This window comes from Lagopus leucura, unplaced genomic scaffold (assembly GCF_019238085.1).
Source record: "Lagopus leucura isolate 7727_CA_CO unplaced genomic scaffold, USGS_WTPT01 Super-Scaffold_100001, whole genome shotgun sequence".
Taxonomy (NCBI): domain Eukaryota; kingdom Metazoa; phylum Chordata; class Aves; order Galliformes; family Phasianidae; genus Lagopus; species Lagopus leucura.
The window spans coordinates 72,024,285-72,047,026 of record NW_024962262.1 but is presented as its reverse complement, the minus strand read 5'-3'; the positions used below and the strand labels follow the sequence as shown (position 1 = coordinate 72,047,026).

The 22,742-nt window shown below is 39.6% G+C and overlaps 1 protein-coding gene across 6 annotated transcripts in view; it reads right to left on the bottom strand.

Moving 5' to 3' along the window:
- Positions 1–22,742, bottom strand: part of ERG (ETS transcription factor ERG) — a 130,800-nt gene that overhangs the window by 22,308 nt on the left and 85,750 nt on the right. For all 6 annotated transcript variants that reach the window (XM_042866938.1, XM_042866939.1, XM_042866940.1 and 3 more), the window contains one exon: positions 11,729–11,946. In XM_042866938.1, coding sequence (XP_042722872.1) covers positions 11,729–11,946 — 218 coding nt within the window. The remainder of the gene's footprint in view (positions 1–11,728; positions 11,947–22,742) is intronic.

The following is a 22,742-nucleotide window of genomic DNA, read 5'->3' as shown; positions in this document are numbered from 1 at the left end:
ATTTTTCATTAAAACCCAGAAGGAAACAATCAAGAGTTTTGCCCTGTTGGTGTACTGGGTGGACCAAAAGATCCCCAATTCAGCAAACCTCCTGTGCTTAACTTGAAGCATGTAAGAAGCTCTGTAGGAGCTAACACAACTACTTGGGTAATTCAAATTGAGCGTGTGCTTATGTGTACCACTTAGCCAGGGCTCAATTCTGGTGGCTGGAGCTGGCATAGAAAGCAAAACTGAAAATACAAGTAGACATTAGAGAATTGTGTTTTAGTGCCCACAAGAACAAAAGAATGATTGTCTTCAATGGCTTTTTTTTTTTTTTTTTTTTTTTTTTTTAAGGACATTCTGTGAGCTTGCTGTATTTCTGAGCCACCAAGGGAGCAGGGGCAGTGGAAAAGCAGCTTTTCATGACCTGTGCCCAGTGCAAACAGTGCAGCTCTGCAGTGATTCATCCCTGGCTCCAGGTCTGAAATGAAACCTGAGATGTTTTTCTTCACAGCTGCACGTTATTTTTACCCTTTGCAAATATACTATGTTATACCTGGAATTTACCCAAACAATAAGAAAAGAAACTGTAAAGGCTGCAGTCATGCTACCCAAAAGCACTTTATCCAGTCCAGAGCTGAGTCAGCTCTGATTGCTGATAAATGTTTGTCAAAACAAAAGTATTTCTCCACAGGTCCCAGATCTGGAAGCTTTGCCTTCATTCAGGGTTACTTAGAATCAAGGTGTTCAAATTTAGCACCCTGTCCCACTCAAGATGATTGGCATTTTGCCAACCGCTGACTGATGAAAGCATTCTCAAGTTCATAAATAAGTGTATGAAGCACACTTTTTCCTCTTTCCTTTGCTACTATTTTCCCAATGTGACATAAAACACCTGTGTTGTTTTAAAATGCAAGGTGTAAGGAAAAAAAAAAAGACGAGGAACCAGCAAAATTTACATGATCTGTTACATTCCTATAATATAAATCCCTGTTTCTAACATTCCCGAACTTCGGAGATGAGAAAAATTGTGTATTCTAAATATCTACACGTTGTCTAAGTTAATTCAATAACCACAGCTTGGATAACTTCTTTGTAGAGTTACTTACAGAAAGGTGATCTCAGAACAATAGAGTTGCATAGAAACATCTTCAAAGAGATTTCCATGTGTGGTCCTCTGATCAGCCTTGGACTGGTCAGGTAAGAGGAAATACTGAGCTACCATAAATTTTTCTTCTGCAGACAAACACTGACACTGTCCTATAGAAACAGACCTTTCTGTTTTTCTCTCCTCACCCATTTTTTAATGCCAGCATTCTGAGAAAGAAAGGAATGTCCCCAGCAGAGCTATAGTGTCGCCATTCCATACATACAAAGAAAAGAGGGAGCTGAACAAAGCCAGATTTAAAGGAATGGAATGGAATGAAGGCCAACATATATAAATTCAGCCAAAAGTTAGCCAAAGTTCAGCCATAGTTAGCCAAAATGATACCACGTAAGGGTCAGCTCACACAGAGCGTATTGCAAAGCATTCTCAGGCTCATGTCCACTCAGTGCAACTGCTCTAGCTGTAGTGAAATTGGCCAGTGCTTTCCCTCCAAAATGAGTCATCACTGGGAAAATGGTCCATGGAGAAATACCCAAATCCCTGGGACTTGTTACTTTGAGGTACATTGTTGTTTCATAAAGCTCACCTCATACACTTCAGTCCAGAATATCAACTCAAAGAGTGACACACCTGCAGCCCTATACTCTCCCTCCTGCACCTGTATGCTTCCACTTCCATTTTTAAGAATCAGTGGGATTCCCATCTGCTAAGACCAGCCACACATAAAGAGGGGTCCTGTCAGTATCCCATTAGTAACAATCTCTAGTGACAGCACAAAAGAGAGGACTAGGGCATAGCACACATGAAAATGCCAAAAAAAAACACAAAACAACAAAAACACAAGTAGGTCAAAGCATCCCTGGGGTGCACACACAAGGCCTCACTCAACTGCTCGGTGAACTGTGCTAGCGAGCTGCTTCCTAGTGCACACACACTAATAAGCAAATAAATGGGAGGGTAGAAAGGTGGGTGGATGAGTAACTTAGCGCCTGGCTATGGCTTAAATCACTCCCCCTCCCTGTTGGGGTGGCCACGTGAAAGGCAGTGCTCATCCACAGGAAGGGGATGGTCAGGGTGGAAGGGAGGGAAGCCCCCCAGGATCAGTGCTGCCCACTAAAGCTGGCTAAAGCTGATGCTGAAGCCATGGTGACCGTCTGTTTATCTTTGCTAGAAGGTGAGTCAAATACAGTCCCACAAAAACAAAAGAAATAAAGGAAAACTGAAGTCCTCCTGGGGCAACATACTCATGGAGGTGCACTGCTCCATGTTGGGCTACGTGGGGGCAACCAAACAGGGTCTCAACAAACCAGGGCTGTGGAGAAGCTGCGCATGGGGCAGTCACACACTAACACCCACTGCAGCATCCAGAAGAGAGTCAGTACCACTGGGGGCCTTCCCCAGGCCTCGTAGTGCTCAGGGTTACATAGCCCCTGGATCCCTAAGGGGTCCCCTGTAGAGTGCCTTGTTCTTTTCTTCAAGAAAAGGAGAAAGCAAACACCACATGCCAGCATGTGCACTTTGTTGGCTTTCTGTAAGCAAAACAAAACATGCTTGTTTATTGAGTTGTATATGCAGCAGCAGTTCATTTTCAATCTAACAATAACTTTTGCTAATTGAAGCAATCTTTTTTTTTTTTTTTTTTTTTTTTTTTTTCCTGTTGTTTCTGTTTTTGCATGACTTTCCCAGCTATCTTGCAGCCCACAGCTGCTTCAAGCCTTAAGGCCATCATGGCAAATTAAGGCAGTCAGCGTCTGGCTCACTAGAGGCCAGTCAAGCTATAAATATTACCAGCTCGGCTCTTAGTGTTCACAGTGGGGGGAAACAGCTGGTTTAAGTTTGACTGCACGTTGTCATTCCTCCATTAGTGCAAACACTTCAATATTTCTTATGTGTGAGGTTGGAGTGAAGAAAGGGAAAGAAGGGAATGGGGTCACTAAAAGCCAAAGCTAAGAAATGATGTTCCTTATGTACATAATTTACAATTAGATTGCTGCCTGGGAGAACACTGAATTCTGATATGGCGATAGCTTGGCCAAAGCCACAATGACTTCCCAGTTGGCCTATAACTTTCAGGATCTATTTTCTCTTGTTTTTCTTTTATTATTTTTATAGAAATTCTATTATAATGGTAATGGATTACATTTCTCAAATTGTATTTCATTTCAAGAGCTTGTAAGACTGTTGTATTTGTGGTTTCATAAAATATGACATACTGGGAGACAGGGCCCTTCCCAAGCCGCATGTGCCTTCTTTTGTGGGCAGGGATCATATAGAGAGTTAGCAAAGTAGAGCATGCCAAGCATAAGCAGAAATGACATCTTGTATGGAAATCATAATCCCCCGTGTCTGTGGAATGTCTGCTGATTTTCATGATTAGTGTTATTGGGCTGTGAGGCTGATGGGTGTGAAATGCATAGTCAGAGAAGATCGGCCACTTTTCTTTTTCCTACTCACGTTCTGTTTTGTCTTGAAAATGCTGGTACCAAGCTTCAAATTCTGAGCACCCTCACTGATCCCACCCTGATCAAAACCAAATAGCTATTAATGGAGAGAGAAGAGTTATTTCCAAACACGCTGATTCAGAGACAACCTATTTACTGTCAGAGCCTGTACTGTGCCAGCATGGGGGAACACCACAACCGCTGTCTCTAAATGCTCTAAACACGGTAAATACTGTACTGGAAATAAAGCAGTAATGATAGGAACAGTCATAAATAATGACGGTGACTCTAACTTTTGTGAGGTCCTGTGTCAATGTTTGAAGACTAATTTTATATTTCACTGCCCATATGAGAGCTTTTGGTTGCTTAGCACTTCGGAAATTTTGGCTTTCCTCATCTCCCTCTTAAACTCCTAAGTTTGGGCACACAACTTAAGCATCAGTGGTCAATTCAAAATAGAGCCACTCCAATTAAGAACTGACGTTACCCCAGGGTGAAAAGCTTCTTAAAACTAGCTCCTGCCAGCTCAGAACCCCCCCCCCCAAAAAACTGCTAACAGGTAGCTATGATAGTAGAGAGGGGGGTTATTTTTTTCCTTGGCAACATGTTTGCCTCAAGAACAGAGCCAAACCATGCACACACACATAGACACGCTACTGTTAAGCCAGTGGATTTTCAGAGTGAAGATGTACCTCTCAGGGTAGCCGCACATAAAGCCCTGCATGAAGAAGACCATGAAGTTTTTCCAGTCTGGTAGGCAGCCACCAACCACCCAGTCAGTGGGAAAAAAGATGGTAAGACTGAGATAATTAACACCATGTCCTTTTATACAAGACAAATGTTAATTTATATAGGCAGCTCCAATAAGAGTATTAGGAAAGCACAGCGAAGGTTTCCCAGCTTTGCTGTGGACTGACACAGAGGCAGACTCAATCCCTGTTGAGCCCAAGGAGAGAATCCCATTGACTGCCATGGGTTTTGGACCCTGTTTGTTTAGTCTGAGCTGAGGTTTACCAAAAATGCATGCTGGTGTTATCCAACCAGATGTGGATGGGATGGCACTGAGCCTCCACTGCAGCGTTGTGCTCCAGTGGTGGAAAAAGCCATGCCCTTGAAAAACAAGTGATATTAAAGTAATTATTGCAGATCAACCCTGTTTCTTGATGTGCTAGATGCACAAAGGATGTGCAAATGCTCAAACTAGAGCCATCAGCATCATCCCACAGACTAGAGCATAATGCAGATGTGCCTTACGTAGCTTAAAGGACATCAGCCTGCTCTCTGGGAGAGGGTTGGTCCTGTCGTGCTGGCAATGCAGAACTCCGTATAGATGAACAGATGTCCTTTGTGACTGGGCAAGTAAGCTGGCACATAACTAGACTATGCAAGGTACCTCACACGCTACTCATTGCAATTTGCTTGTTTATATAGCATGAAATAGCTACCATTTAGGAGAGCTTACATCAAGAGGGGGCAAGAGGAAAAGAAATAACAAGAGGCCACTCTGGACTCTAAAATTCCTCCTGTGTGTCACATGCACTCAATCCAGCTAGTTCAGGGGCTATTTGATGAAAATATGGAACACTAACACGCAAAGAAAAATGGTATTTCCCAAAAGAGCCAGCAGAAAAGATAAATTAAGTGATAATTTCATTTTTGAATGCTTTTCAAGCAACAATTGGTAGCACTTAAAACAACATTTTGCACATGATTAAATCTTAATGACAACTAATTATTTTTGGCATTTCTTTGAAACTTCTGCATTGGAGAATTTTTTGCTGTGCTTTCACTGTAACTAACATTTAAAATGCTTTTTCAATGAAATCATCACACTGCTCATGGCAAGTAAAATTTATCTGAGGTCTGAATAAGATCCTATGTTCCACTCCAGACTCTCTTAAAAAAGAAGAATTACCTACCAGTGAATGTAGAACTTCCAAGCTACATTTGCACACCCCCACCCAGGGAATGGTGGAATATATAGGTAAGGTTTGTCAGAACCCACTGACTAATTCACAGACCTAAATGTTGTATCCAAGGCCTCATGAGAGACTTCCACATAAGTGAACTTCACCCTAAATGCATAATATGAGTTGCATTCATTCACAGTAATAAAATTGGTTATTCTTAATTTGATAAAATATATAAAGAATAATAAATAATAAAGTAAGTAACACTGCGACATAGGCAATCTCCAGGACTATGTAATGGTGCCTTACTATAGCAGGGTGAATCTTTTGGTCTAACTCAAGAGCACTACTGAACAGCTGGAAACAATATTATTACATTCAGGTGAAGGAGTGATTATATAGTGGCACAAAAGGTCTCATTAGATTTATGTACCTTGAGGAAATATAAGGTCTGAACCAGCATAATGGATTTGAAGAAACTGAATTTGATACTATGTGTGACAATCTATATTATAAATGCAACAACAGCAAGGTAAGTGACAGCTTTAATTTAAACTTTTCTTGCTTTATTTAATTTAAGGTAGGCCTTTAGGCTATATTTTCAGGTGCTGTGCAGCAAATTTGTGTAGTTAATCCCTCTGCACTGGAAATAACCCTTTAATTTCATTCTACAGTTATTTTCTTCAGTATTCACAGGAGCACCAGTTCTGAGGCTATTATGACTTGAGATTTAATGTTGAGCAATTACAGCCTAAGTACATCTGGGTAGAATCTGAGCAGAGTGAGTACATTTCTGCCTTGAGTGAGTACTAAATTGTTGATGTGTAAGAGGTCCAGTACGCTCCTAAAACTTTATATCCCGTTCTAGACAGCAGAATATATGGTCAGGAAGCAGCTTAACAGAGAGGGAAGCAAGAGTTGGGCAGCAAAAAATCATGAAATGAACCATTCTCTGGTTGCTACTCTGTGGGGCCTGGCACACTGTGTTGTATTCTCTGTGCACAGCGTTATTCAGACTCAAGCTCATACACTGCAAGACAGTTATGGAGGAACTTCAGAGATCCTAGAAATAGCACTTTTGGGGCTTGAGAATTTAATTTAAGGAAATAAATGATCAAGGTGGGGAAGACAGATAATCTGCTGACAAGCAGCATATGATCTGCCAGGAAAGCAGTGATGAACCAACATGGCAAAAGCAAGAAGGCACTTGTGGAAGGAATAAACGATTTTCAGATTTGTAAGTGATACATACATTGCACTGAACTGCAGTGTCTTCAGTATTGGCAGTCCTAATCAATATGAGATCATAATATTTGATATAATTGTTTAGGAATAATATGTTACCAGTAAGTAAATTCATTGTGCAAGGCTTGAGTGACACACACTTTTTTCCTACAGTTGGCAGGAATATCACATACTAAGAAGCATTACAATTCCTAAAGCATTATGACAATACACATAGCAGATGCACATATGAGGTTTTTGAATGTATGTATGTGTATGTGAGAAATGTCACACCATATTTGTTTTTTCTTGGTAAGATTAATTATCCATTAAAACTAAAATATTGAGATTTTATTTTCAGACCTGTTAGGCCTTACAGAATAATAGGTTTCAGAAGGAATCATGTAGTATGTTTTTTTATTTGCATCTGAAGTGTAAGCATTCAGTGTATGCATGATTTTTTTTCTTCTTCCATCTATCTATTCTTATCCTTGCTCTATAAATGACTTTTTTTTTTTTTTTTTTTTTTTTTTTTTTTCAATAAAATGTCTTGGAAATTGCAGTGAAGTATGAGGTTTTCCTGGTTTTCTCCAGTTATCAGCTCTGCATTGTTCTGTCAGTAGGAGTGGCTGCTGAATCCAAGACTAATGCATGAAATCCTGCTTTTGATGCTGTGAGTTACTTATAATTAATATAGACATAATTGCATTTATTTCCATTATATTACAGAATCATTTGAGTTTGAAGGTACCTTTAAAGGCCATCTGGTCCAACTCTCCTGCAATGAATGGGGACACCTTCAGCTACATCAGGTTGCTCAGTGCCCCATCCAGGCTGTCCTTGAATGTCTACACAGAGGGGGCATCCACCACCTCTCTGGGCAACCTGTTCCACTACCCTTATTGTAAAAAGGTTTTTCTCTATAGTCAACGATAACATGCCCTTTAGAAAACAACTCTTCTGACCAAGAATATTTTGTAGTTAAGAGTACAGCTTGCATGTCCTCTTATGCAGAGCAACCCTTGTGTCAACTCACATGCTGCTTCATGTTGGGAAGCAGTGGTCACCACTGGGCTGCTCACTTTCTAATGATGGCTATATTAAGCATCTCTAAGTGAGGCTGTTTGGACAAAAATGAGGAACTCAGTCTTCATGCACTGCTCAGATAATTTGCATTAAAGTCTAAGTCCTAATGATAAGGTAGACCTAATATAAATATAAATAAAATTAATATACATATGTGTGTGTGTACATATATATATATACATAAAATATATATTTTATTTTTTTTGGGGGGGGAGGGAGGGGAGAGGAAGAGCACAACACTGCATTTTTTTTTATTTTTTTTTTAAAGAAAGAATTTCTCACGGGCTGCAAAGGTGGTTGGGATGGTGCAAAAGTGTGTCACTAGAGTTTTAGATGTCATAACAACTTCTGGACGTCACCATAGCTCTTTATACTTGTTTTACTAAAAAAGTATGAATCAAAATCAACATAATAATGTATGTTATTCATACAAAAAAGTATGAATAACAACAAGTCATAAAATCACAAAATGGCTAGGATTGGAAAGAACCTTAAAGATCATCAAACCTCAATCCCTGCCATGGGCAGGGCTGACCCCCACCAGCTCTGGCTGCCCAGGGCCCCATCCAACCCAGCACTGAGTGCCTCCAGGGATGGGCACCACAGATTCTCTGGGCAGCTGTGCCAGCGCCTCACCATCCTCTGAAGAAAGAATTTCTTCCTAATATCTCAGCTAAATCTCACCTCCTTTAGTTTATAGTCATTCCCCCTTGTCCCATCACTATTATACCATGTAAAGGAGAGTATTTTGTGTCCACATACAAGTTGAACATACCGTTGAGGAGAAACAGCTGGGAGCCTTCTCAGCCTGAGCATGACCCCAGCCACCCACCAGGCTGTAACACACGCTGAACAGAAGCCCACCCTCTTTCCTCTGCTGAATCCATGCCACCAGGCAGGCAGCACCACACGAGCTGTAGGTTCAGGCAATGGATGGGGAGCTTCTTCAGTTCTGCAGCTGGGTGCTCTGCTCTGGTGGCTAAACTGCTATTTTTAACACCCTGGTTTACTTCTGTTTTTATCCAATGACAGCATGGCACCAAGCACAGGATCTCTTCTAGTTCCATGCCCAGCAGCACATCCATCCACAACACTTTTAGACCTCTCTGAACTGTGAGACAGGGCTTGGGTCCCCCCCCAGCCTAATAAAAGATAATATTACTGCCTACAATTGTACTTGAGCTGCCACAGGAACATACTTGTGATTCAGGATAGTTCTGCCACTATTCGGGACAGTTGCATATTTCAGGATAGCAAATGCAAAATTTGCTGCTGTGTTTAAAATGTGACTAATCAAAGATTTCAAGTGGATTTAGGCTTTTCCTTAAGATTTAGGAGTATGTGGAAACAGGCTGACTGACTTCACTTATCATACTATCACAGAATCATGTTATGCATTATGTATACTTTATGAATTATTACCCCAACTATTAACACTGCCCTAATGCACCTTGTGAACTTTACATTGAGAAAAACTGTGAGCAGTTGTATTATGTAAATTTTAGAAGAAATACTCAGAAGTTTAGGAAGCAGGTGAAACTAATTTTGAATACATATACAATTTGTCATCATATCTGTGCATTTGCTTAGCACACACATATAAATAAAACAAAAAAACAACACAAGAAAAAATACCTCACTAGGAGTGATTCGTTATACATAGGTTCACAAGAATTCCTTAATCCTTGGTGATTTCAGTTCACCATTTATTTCTCCATATCTCAAGTCTTTGTCTATTCACTGGAAAGTCTGATTTGACTTTGGCACAATTTCCATCCTTATTAGTAAAAAGTGAAGTGTAATAAGCTGTCAAACCACTTTGTCCTGCTTCATGGTGCTCATGACATTAGCACAGCAAACATGAACAGTAACCACAGTGCCTATGGCTGAGGGTTTTTCTAAATGGTTGGTGCTAGGAAATGGGATTAGTAGGCTGGTGTTTGTGACAGAGTGATGTGAAACATGGTCTTCACTGTTATATCACCAGCAATTGTTGAGTATTCTGGACCTCTGCCCTTCAGGAACACCAAAGGAAAACTGTTTAGACAGTCAGGCATTTTAGACAGGAAAGCACATGCTTGGATAGTTTCCTTGAAAAAGAAAATGCACTGTGCTTTTTCAGAAGGGAAAACACAGAGTGTTTGCTCTTATGCTTGGGAGAGCCACCAGTCAATATCCACAAAAGCTAATGCATTACTTTTTCAACTTAATCCACACAATTCTCCATGACAGTGACATCTACAAAATAGATGTGAATACACTTACATGCTGTGACTATTGCCTGCTAAGCTCAGTAATTTATTTTCCCATTCCTTTTACACCCCTACTGCCTCTATACATATGGTATTTCTTCATTGCACGTACTTCTAAAATCTACCTCTATGATTACAGCTTGCAGCACTGTAATGGCAGTAAATACAAGAGTAAAAATCAGTAATTATTTCCCCCTGACATTGCAAGAATTTGCTTTCTATGTTTCTCCATTTGCTTATATTTTAAAGGAAGAGCAACAAGACCAAACCATTGTATTTTGACAACTTCAGTTGAGTCTAAGACCACATACTCCATGGATGGATCAAAGTAGCTGCCCAAAATCACATCACAGGCACATTTTCCTGGCTTTTGTATATGCTTTTCACCTTGTAAGAGATTATTCTGTTAACTTCTGCGTCTCAAAGCTTGCTGGGGACACAGATGGACTTGTTCAAGTCCCGAGCAAGGATTGTGAAATCCTTTGTCTGAAGGACACAGATGAACAAGTCCAGGCAAGTCCTGGGCAAAGGTTGTGAGATCCTTTGTCTGGGGGACGCAGATGGGCAAGGCCAGGGGCAACCAGAGCGAGATGAGCTGCAGCTAAATAGCTGTGAAGTGCTCCTTTGTGTGGACCTATCTCCGGATGATGGCCATCTCAGGAGGTACTCAATGACTCTTGCTCAAGGCCCATCCTTGTCAAGTAGGCAGGAGAACAAGGAGGATAACAGAGGAACTGAAAACCATGAGGATGGGTTTTCTGACAACAGACTCCTCATGAAGAAGAACAGGGGTTTCCTGACAACAGATTCCTCATGAAGAACGAAGGATTTCTGGCAGCAGATTCCTCCCGAAGAAGAGGAGGGATTCCTGATGATCAGATTCTTCGTGAGGTGACTCCTTCATGCTGTCAAACTCTCCTGCGCCTGCTGCCTGAGCGCTGCTGCAGCTTCAAGAATTGGCTCCTCAACTTCCTCGTCTACCTGCCTGCTGCTCAAGGCCGGCCACGCTGCTGCTCCCTGTCCCCCTGCTGCGTCTGCCTGGGACCTTCAAACACCGTGCAACAGGACCGCTGCTGGATCCTCCTGGTGACTATTCCCGCTTTACGCAACTCCTGCTTCTTTTCTATCTTTTCTATCGCACTCCTTCCCTTCCCCGTCTCCCTGATTAGGTTTTAGTAATAAACTGGATGGAACAACATACGAACCGTTGTTTCTTAATCTCACACCGGGTACACAGATATTAAAAGAACCTCATCTCCTTCCTATAAATTGGAGCAAGACACACCTAGAGTACAGTGTAAGTTCATATCCTAAATTATCCAGTCAGAGGGAACACAGAAAGGTATTGCCCAAGCTCACAAGAGCAGGCTCTCTGCCTCAGTTTTCACTGACAGCGGCTCTAGCCATACTGCCCAAGCTGCAGAAAGCAAAGGTAAGAACCTGGAGAAAGAACATCTGCCTGCTGTAAGTGAAGATCAGGATCGAGACCATATAAAGAATCTGAAGGTGTACATGTCCATAGGACTCAATGAGGTCCATCCACAGGTTCTGAGGGAACTGGGAGATGAAGTTGCCAAGCTGCTGTTTGAAAGGTCTAGAGGGAGGTGTCCCTGCCAATAGCAGGAAGTTGGAACTAGATGATCGTAAAGGTCCCTTCCAACCTAAATCATTCTATCATTCTATAATAAAAAAGTACATCAGTAATGGTAACACTGTAATTATTACCTTGACCCATTAACCTGGTTTGGGTTACACTCCATCTTGATGGTGACTCTGGCTGGGGGCTGTGATAACCAGTCCTGCTGGGGACCGCGCGGGCTCATCTTTGATGTCTGCCCATATTCACTGGAGGAGGAGGCCGTCATCTCTGTCTTCGCAAGGTGGGGCGATCCGTAGGCGCACTCAAACAAGGACTGGTCTTCACTCACCACTGATAATGCTTCCTGCAGACAAGAGAAGTCAGTGTGTCAGCATTTCAGAGCAGATACTACCTATCAAAAAAAGTAATGTTCATTTACCTTATGAGTAACTTTTTTTTTTTTTTTTTTTTTTTTGCCTGGAAACTGTCTGTTATTTTTTAGGTGAGCCCTTGCTGCTGGCAGATGTGAGGACTCACGGTGCCAGACACACATCAGGGAAGGACAACATGCCTCATACCTGACACCTTCTGCTAACAGCAGAGGAGAGGCACATACATACTCATTTAAATGCTTTGGAATAGCAACAGGGAGGTGGGATAGAGAGAGCAGGGAAAATAGCTCTGGCCCCTCACATCTCAGATATGGATGTGGAGGGCCAGATCTAATTGTGGGTGCCAGCTGACATCAGCACAACATGGCCAGAATATGAGACTTGCTGACTCATAGGGAGCTCCTCTTCCTTCCTCTGGGACTGAGGCCAATTCCTACCTGGATGGGATGCCAAGACACAGCTGGGTGTGAATTATACAGGAGAAAGCAGGTACAGATTGCAAATATAGGATATGATTCCACTCTGTATACTACATACTAAAAGGCATTTTAAAATAGTAGGCATCAAACATTGTATAATAGATACATTTCTTACCATTACCACACAAGTGAAATGAAGCAATTTTATTCTTGTTCCTGTTTGACCTGAGGCCATCCAATGTAAGTAAATTTAGGAATACTTAGGATAGTCACAAGTGTAAACTAAAGCATGTGGTGTTGCTATTTATTGACATTACTGGTGACTGTAAATATTGTCTGTTGTAAGGATACATGTTATATTGCACAAAAAAAGGAAAGTGAACACAGTTTAACTTTCTGAGGACAGTGAACATCAAAAGTATGAACCCAATTAATAAGGATTATGTGAATATCTAAAAAACTATGTCAAAAAAACAAGACAAACATAAATGAAGCCAGGAAAAGGACTCAGACGTAACACTTCAGGGAAAAATGTCTTGCTATATACAAAGTGAATTTCAATTTCAAAAGCCAGATAGAGTTGTGCTCTGATTTAACAGTACTCTGTACTCCATCCTTTTAGCTATCACTTAGGGTATGATGACTGCTCTGTAAAGGCCCTGTAGGAATAACTGAGTTTCTGCCAACTTTGGGTGCCATTGGGTTTGTTACTATGTGACATCTCCTTATTGCATTTCCTATGATAGTGAGAATTTCTGATGTTTTTCTTCAAGTTCTCTCTGATCTTTGCTGGCAGTCTTGAAGGACACTAGGACAGGTAATACCTCTCCCTTGTGCACATTAAAGAAGGCTGTCTTGGTCAACCGAGCTTTTGCATAATGTTGAAGTGCCTGCATAGCTAGAGAGTATGGTCTAAATTAGAATTAGCCTTACTTCCTCCTTAACTATCTTTTTGCTCTTCTTGCACATTGAGATAGATATTTCACTGTGGGAAGCATAGTAACTGTATTTAGCATCTGTTCTGCTGCTCCTCCTGTCAGCCAGGATGCAGATGATCATGCCTACTGACCTCTCATGCAAATGCAGTCAAGCCCTGTAAATTTACCAGCAAGAGCAATGGGGTGACATATGTGGTCCTTGCACATCCCTATACACAGGGAGAAGTTTTCTGCAACGCATGGATTGGAGCTGTGCATTGAAGATTGTTAACTGCTGACTTCTTACCTCCTAGTGATTTTAAAAAGTGAAGATGTCTGGCCTAGGAATTTCTGAATTCACCGATCTTGCAAGACACAGTGATGCTGAAAATTACAGGTTAATAAAACCTTATATAACCTCACATACTGGGGCAAAGCATAGAAATAGCATCATGAAACACTTCTCAACTATATAAGAACGTATGACAACTGACATAATTCCATATTCCAAAAAAACAGATAAAAAATAAAATTCAGCTGCTCCTGATATGCATCATTTCATCTGGTCCATCCTTCATTTCTCTTTACTAATTAAAGCCTTCAAGTCTTAACCCTAGATAAGCCAAAAAATGAAGACTCTAGCAGCAAACTAGTGTACCAAATGGATGATAAAAGGCAGAATGGATATTTCATTCTTAAATACAGGGACTTAGAAATGCCCTTTCTGCTGTAATCCTAAATGCTAATGCCTGGATCAAATATAATATCAACTTGTCAGCCTTTATCATCATGAAGAACAGCTGCATAATCTGGACATAAATAAACATAGATGTATATAAACATAGATAAATAAAGACAATAATACTATTTTTGGTGAAGGAGTTTTATATATGGATGCCAATTTATTTCTAGTAAATGCTCTTCATTAAACATTTGCATGTTAATCTCTCTTTTTTTTTTATCTCATTCATAACTAATACTGTTACTGGAACAGTTTGGCAACATCAAGCAGTAAGTGGGATAAAGCAAAACAGTTACAAAACAGATTCATGATAAAGCTCTTTTCGATCTTGCCAAGTTCTGCACCTTTATGGGAATGATTTCACTACTGGATGGGGCAGATGTCATTAATCTCATGACATCTCAGAAATGTAGTCTTGTCTTTCACCTCTAGTAATCAGTTTCTGGGGTAATGTGATATGAGGAAATCCACGCAGACTGCTTGTAGTTGCAGGTGGGGAGGACTTCCGTGAAAGTCTGTGAAGTAGAACCACTTCTAATGCTATCTGAAGTCAATATTGGACACAGATTTTCTTTGCTTCATCTTTCTTTCTCCAAATACTTCCTCTCATGACACCAGCAGAACATGAAAGTCTGCTCCTTCACTAAGACTTTTTTTTTAATCCCTTGTATTATACAAAACCTTCTCTGCCAGACTGCATAAATGATAAAAGAACAAAATATCTTTATTTAGTTTTGACTTACAGTTCACTGATAAGTAAAAAAAAAAAAATAACAGACTGACAAATCTGTAAAACAATAGGTAGAGCAACGCCTTTAAAGTAGGCATGAAGTCATTAGGACAAAGGTGTTTACTTAATCAAATACAAGATTACTTGGCCTAAAAGCACGAAGTTACAGGAAACGTGATTGAAGTAGTTCCCATCAAGAGAAGTGTATGCAAACTGATTGTTCTTTATACACAATGTCAGGAGCTAAGGGCAAAGATATATATATATTTTTTCCTAGAGTTTGATCAAAATTAAGGAATGGTTAAAGGAGATAATGAGGTGTGCAAAGGAGATAATGAAGTTTATCTGCTCACGATAAGAGTTACAGTGGAAAAAATACTGCAAGATTTTAAACAGAATTTGAAGCACATTCTAACATGGCAGTGCTTTTTCTCAAGTTAATTCTCACTAGGAAACATGCCTGCTTGTGCATGAAAAACATTTCTGTACCTTCATGCTATAAAGTATGCTTTCATTTTAGAAATGAACATTTGCATTCATTGTATGGCAGTCATATCTCCATGAAGCACAGCCACTGTATGTGTGCGTATATGTATGACTATCTAAGAATATTCAGTCGATCCCTATTAGTATTATTAGAATACTAGATCATTTCTATGCTCAATGCCTATGCAAAAATCTATCAAGTAACTTGGCTGCTCAAAAAAATGCTTTAAGGACATTGGAAATCAAGAACTTACTGCCGAGCACTGTTGAAATCAAAGCACGCCACTATGATTGAGAATATTGGCCACGAAACGGCAGGATCTTGGGCTGCACAGTACTGCACAGTTAGAGGATGATGCTCGATGAGTCACAAATATAAAGCCAACCACTTTGTCCACTGAGAGATGCTGCAGATAGTAAAAAGGCATTTCCTCCTTGTGTAGCCATCTCTCCCATGCTCCAAAATGCAACTGTTTGCCCTGACTGCGAGGGACTTGCAGTAATTCTGCAATCAAGAACTTTAGATCTTCAGTATGTCTGTGCACGTTTATAGGTTTTTTTTGTTTCTTTGTTTTTACACTGATTTTGTAATATTTCTCCTCATTAATAGAAGCAACTTCTACTTTCTCTAATCTGATTTCACGGTCATGCACATGTAAACAAAGACACAGCTCTCTCAAACACAGGCTGTTTCCTTGTGCTTGTTGGATATCCACAGCTGGTCAGAAAAAATGAATTCTCCCATCAGTGAAGAATTCTGACTGATATTGGAATTTCATTTTAAATTAGACAAAAAGCTGTTATATGAAAACTTTCACCAAAAAGTTTATTGAAAGGATGGATTCTAAGGTATAGATGTGTGCTTTGCAGATGTTAAAACTCTAATATAAAATTGTAAATACAAAGCTCTTGTTACAGATACTTCTCATATACTAATTGTACAATTGAAAGAAATGATCAGTGTGGGAAAGTTTATCAAAATATTTATCAGAAGAAGATGCTTCAGTGTTATTGAAATGATTAGCTTCACCACTTTCCCAGAAAATTCCAATCAAGTTTCTGCTAAACATTTACATTTGGAAGGAACCTGTATTTTCTAAAGAAAGACTGTTTTGATTAAGATCATGTAATTAACATTATTAAGTGTTTCCATGCCTGGTTGCACTCTGTATTCTTTGTATACTTGATAATATTTGTCATTAAAATGAATTGTAACACAATCGTAACTGAAAAAGAGAACAAGTGAAAGTGTGCAAGACATGGTATGCACCTTGGCATAATCACTCCAAACTACACCAGCTTGCTCAGACATTCACTAATCTTGCTTGCTATTCTTCTGTTCTAACACAGACTACGTCTTCTGATGCTCTAGGAGGCTGTTTATCTGGAGTGAAAGCCTAATTTCAAACAGGCGAGGAATGTCATTTCCATCTTGGAATAGATATCACATGGGAAGCTGGACACCAGAATCTTGCAGAGCAGTGGGCGATCATCCAGCCTGAAACTTCACTGCACTTCACTCATGTCTGAAACAGGCATCACTGCATGATAAAGCAAGCTGTGGCTGAACTGCTAAAGGGCATCTAGAATAAATTTGCAGCCTTGCTTCAAGGTCAATTGTTTGAGCCTCTGATTCATTGCATCAAGCAATAATCAGTGAAACAAAAGACAAATGATTGATGTTTTAGTCTTGCTATAGCTTATTAATCTTGATGCTCTTACTGCTCTGTTTTGAGTGTTTGCCTAAGAACTGGCTTTGAGAGATATTCAATATGGTGTGTGGAACATACTGGAAAAGGTTACTACTTAAAATGCAGTCACCTGAGTCAGAAATTGCAGCACACATCTGGAATATGTTTTCCTTCTAAATCTCTAAGTCTTGGATTCATTAGATCAGACAAAAATCCACATATTATATTCATGAGAGAGTTCAGGAACAACAGAAAGCCTTGGCAAGTACAAGATAAGAAAGACAGATGTTGTCCTCACCTCCACCCATCAGAATCTTATTGCAGCTCAGTTAACATCCTCCACTTATTTGCAATGAGCTCTTGGATAGTCTGGAGTAATCCAAACACAGGCTAGGTGCTGCCACTATCTGGTATCTTCACCTCTCAATTAGACAAATATAAAGAATGTTTGGAAGCAAAGACACTGCTGCATTCCCACTTGAAAAAAGGGAATAAGCAAGCATTCATCAAAATGATGATACAAACTTGCAGGCTAGATTTATTTCTGGGAAATAAATCTTACACAGATGTGTAAGGAGTGATTGTGCAGCCCTCTTTGTGTAAATCATTCTCCTGGCTTCACTAGAACTAACAATGTGAACAAAGCCATCATGGCTAAGCCCAAAAGTTTAATGCTTTTTGTATTAATGAACAAATTTTGAGATGTTATAAATTCAAATGTAGAGTGTAGTGCTTTCTCATGTTTTTGAATATACAGATTGTCATTCCTAAATATCAGCAAACTCTATTTTTGCCATCAGCTTTCTTCATTGGGCAATATTTGTAGCACAAACCATTCACATCCAGGTCTCCAAGTGATTCATAAAACAAAGAATTACTGCTCCACTACTGCTGGTGGGAAAGCTCTGGTAAAAATGACAAAAAGTTGTCTTGCTTTAGAAGACACATCTTCCTCATGTGAAGCTCAATGCCATATTTGGTACATCCCTACACCCCTTATGGAAAAATTAACATACCAAGTAGAGTTGATGAATCATTACCCTTCAGAGATCAGGAATAATCTATAAGCATCTCATTTAAAGAGTTGCCATTTCACAATCAATTATTTTACCTTCCATTTTAATCTGAAAGTAAAGAGCAAATACATAGTTTAACCACAAAACAAGAGTAAATAAATGGAAACAGGAAGCTATTTCATACTAGTCATACATACATTTCATACACACCCTGGATACTATACCATCAAAGCAGAGCAGGGGGCTTGTTCAAATACAGTGATGAAAGTCTCCACTCTGCACCAAGTTTAGTGCACATACAACATCTGAGTGCTTTCAAACCAACATCCCGGCAGGGTCAGTCTTGAGGAAGCAACACCAGTCCTCACAGTGAAGAACAGCACCAGGCCTCTAAGTGAAAACTGACTTCAAAGTTCACAAGATAGTATCAAAAAGCTTAGGGAATGAAGCAAACCATCTGATGCTATACAGCAAGTACAGCAGTTCTTTTTATTCCTCTGCAGAATGATATTGCAGAACTTAAAAGATGATGGTACTAGATTGATAATTTTGATGCTCAAGAACCTGGTGCTGCAGCTTGCAAATGGTTTAGTCCCACGTTAATGCTGTCAGAACTCTTTGGTGGTTTGAGATCCATGACTTTGTATTCTGTTGCTACAAGGACAAACACATTCTCTATGCAAAAACAACTGCTGAACAGTGGTCAGAGTACAAAAATTACTTCCCATACAAAAGGGTTCACATATCAGACCTGAAATATTTCAGACAAAAAAGAAAATGCTCATTCCTTTCTTATTCCAGCGGCCTATGTGCATCCTAGGCATCAGCATGGTTATTGAACATATGTGGATATCAAACAGTGGATGTGTGCACTGAGTGGTGCATTTCAGCAGCAGCGATGGCAATGTGAAAAACATAACCATGTTCCAGATGGCCATGAACAGCTGTCACACAAGGAAATGAAGAGTGTTTCAATCAGCTCATCAGCATGAATCAGCGCATTATGACCAGAGAACTGGAGCTGAATGTCAGCTTCAGTGAATTGGAGATGATGATGGCAATGTTGAAATATCACAAAGTTTGCACCAGGTGACTAGGTGACTACTATGAATACTCACACAGGAGCAGAAACACTGTATGTAAGTTTGTCAGGATGTATTGAACCAATATTTGTAAAGTAATAGGCTGAAAGTGATAGAATTCTGATTCACATCGTTACCGGTGAAAAAATGTCACGTCATCACTATGAGCTGGAGTCAAAATGATAGCCCTTGGAGCGGTGACATGAAAAGTTGCCTACAAAGAACAAGCTCAAGATACAGACCTCAGTGATTAAAGTGATGTGCACTGTCTTTTGGGATGAGAAAAAGGTGATCCTCCTGGATTTCTGGAACCTGGACAAACCATCAATTCTGACCACTGCACTGTGACACTGACTACGCTGAAGGCTCAAACTTCGAGTTAGGTTGGAGAAGAAGAAACTTTTCTCTTGCAACACAATAACACCAGGCCCCATAAACCTGTTTGAAGACAGTAGAGCATGTGGCTAGTCTTGGCTGGACTGTCCTAGCACACTTACCACATAGCCTAGACTTGGCACTTTCTGGCTTCCCCTTGTTTGGGACAATGAAAAATGGACCGTGTGGGCAACATTTTCCTTGCAACACCATCATAGCAGCTGTGAAAGAGTGGGTCACCTCCACTGGTGCAGATTCTTATGAGAGCAGCATACAAGCTCTTGCTCATTGCTAGTGAAAATGCATGACTAATGGCAACAACTGTTTGGTTTGTAGCTGAGAATTTGCTGTATTAAACAGCATTACTGTGTTCTTTATATCTGCTATAGTTTCCATGGAGGCATTACTTTCTGAGCAACCTATTCCTCAATGTATTTCTCAATGATTATGTGAACCTTAATTCATCAGTGCTAAAAACACAATTGCATCCTGCAGATTGTATGCTGTATTCACACATTTAAAAAATTGCAGCTTTGTATGCTTTTTTTAGCACTTCCATCCTTGCAAAGAGCTTTAACACTGAGGTTTGAATAACTATGTTTTTTTCAGCCAATACAATAGACTTTTCTCCCTTTTCATCTTGATAGTATTGTCAATTATGAACTCCGAAAACTTTACGTTTTTTCCTCCTTAAGCTTGGTTGTTAACTTCTAAGGCTCCAAAGTAGCTATAAATCTGTGAAAACTTACATATAAATCTCGTTTTCATTTCTGCCTCAGCACAGTGTTTAGCCTGTTGCTTCTACTCTGGTTTTCTGGTAGACTTTCTTGATGTGAAGAAGCAGGCAAACTTCTGCTTCGTTAAAACAAAACAAACAAAAAAGCAACCATAAACATCTGTTTTGTTTTGTTTTGTTTTGTCTTTCTCATCAATCTTTAATGCAACAAGTTTTTTGGCAAAACAGGTGGCAAATTTGTGAAATGGCCCAAAAATCCAGTGGGAAGTGTTGCATGCGACACCTGCTATGACCATTTGTCAATAGACCAGAATGATAAAGGGGAAGAGTCTTGGGCCAAAATATCTACATAAAACAAGACACCGATTCCATTCCAGACAACCTGTCCTACCTTTTCTGTGTTTCCTATTTGTATCTTTGGCATCACAGGCAGCCGTCATAATATGAATTTTGGATTAATATATTGAAGAATTACTGTGTGTCTATCAGAGACAGTCATGTGTCTGAACTAAAGGCTTTGCTTGAACACAGTAACTGCCCTGGTGCTCTGGTTTTAGCAACTTTATTCAGAAAACTCTTAGAATAAAAATACCATTTTTTACTTTTTTTTTTTTTCTGCCTTATTCAAATATCTCTCTGGTGTTATGACAAGATGGTAGTATTTGCAGCTCTTTTTCCTACCACTTAGCCAAAACTACAAAATTATATATTGCATTTATGCTAAGTTTAATATTTATTAACTGTGGTGGGTTGATATATTTGTATGTATAATTATATATGCCCATTATATATACAAACAAAAGCTTCTGTATACAATTATTAGATAATTCCATCCTCAGTCTATGAATCATCATCATCATCATCATCATCATCATCATCTAGGATTTAAAATACTTTTCTTGAAGGTGTATTGCATACCACAGACAACTCACCAGGAAAGTGATGAGAAATACCTTACAAATAAGGTACTGATGAATGAATTAAACAGTAGGGACAAAACTGAAAACGGCATCCAAATTAGTTTCCTTTCTGACAAACCTTTGTTTTTTGTGAATGCCTAGTGACACTGGGGAAATAACACTTGGATGAGGGCCATGAGCTGAACACCAATGTTGCAGGCGACCCATCCCTTTCCCACAGTCCACTTTTATACTCTGCTCATCCACATGTGCATGTGTGTACTTGCATGCACAGTGAGCAAGTCACTCACTTTATGGTTAGAAAAATTGCCAGTAACTCCCAATGTAACATAAGCTATCTCAAACAAACAAACAAACAAACAGAAAACAACAACAACAACAACAAAACACCTGGGAGAAATCAAAAGGGCGTCCACTGGGCATATCATCAGTTAAATCTGGCCAGAGCTCTCAGATCAGCAGCCAGACACAGTGACCAGCCTGGAGAGAGGCAGGAGGGACTGTTCACCAGTGCCCTTGATGGCTATTGCTGCAGCTCAAGGACCCCTGCAGCTGAGGGCCCTCTCACCTGCTGCTTTACCCTGTGAAGGTTTCAGATGCTCCCCTGTGCTCCCTTTCATACACATTTGAAATTCTGACCTTCTTATTTAGAGAACAGTCCTCACATTCAGCGTCTACTGAAGTAATTTCCCTGCTTGATAGCTTCTGCAAAAAAAAATACCACTTAAGTGACCTTTACTTATAATAATGCTTTCATTTACTTCCAAATGTATTTGATACATTTGGATATGATATTTTTGACTGACTTTTCCCCACTAGATAAATGAAATTAAAATGCAAATTGCTATCACTTTTTAAGAAGTTACTATATCAAGAGTTTTCTCCACTTCTGCACTGTAACAGAGAAGTCCTTTGCTTACATTAGCTTTCCTTCCTTTTCCACAGCCACATTTTATCCTGGATCTTCTGTGTATGTGGTGAATATACACATTTCTATGCCTCTCATAGTACTCATTGTACTCCCCATTTTAATAGCATATGGAGTATTGCCCAGATGGGTAATCTTTCTAAATTCAGAATGAACTTTTCAAGTATGCCCAGTGAGTATATAAAATATGGCTTCCCGTCATGATAACCTTTATAGAGTATAGCCTAACATACCTTCCTATAATTGTTTATAATGAATATATTGGTTCATAATTCAGTGCATGTTATTTTAGTCATTTGCCACAAAACATGACTAATGAAATTAATATGGGGTTGAATGTCACAGTATTAAGACACTTCTACACTTGCAAAGACTAACACAGGAAAGTACTTAGCAAAATAATGACAAAGTTAAGCATGTGCTTAGATTTAAGCATATTCAGCCTGCTTTGCTGAACCAGTATAAAGTAGGATATTGTCATTTTAGCTTAAGAACTATGAGTTCACTCAAGGAGACTGGTATGGTTAATTGAAGTCATTACGGCTCTTAAGTAATTTGATTATAAAGAAAATTGCCAATACAAAAGTAGAACATTTAATAATTATTTTCAAAAAAATCTTTTCCTTTTCCTTTTCCTTTTCCTTTTCCTTTTCCTTTTCCTTTTCCTTTTCCTTTTCCTTTTCCTTTTCCTTTTCCTTTTCCTTTTCCTTTTCCTTTTCCTTTTCC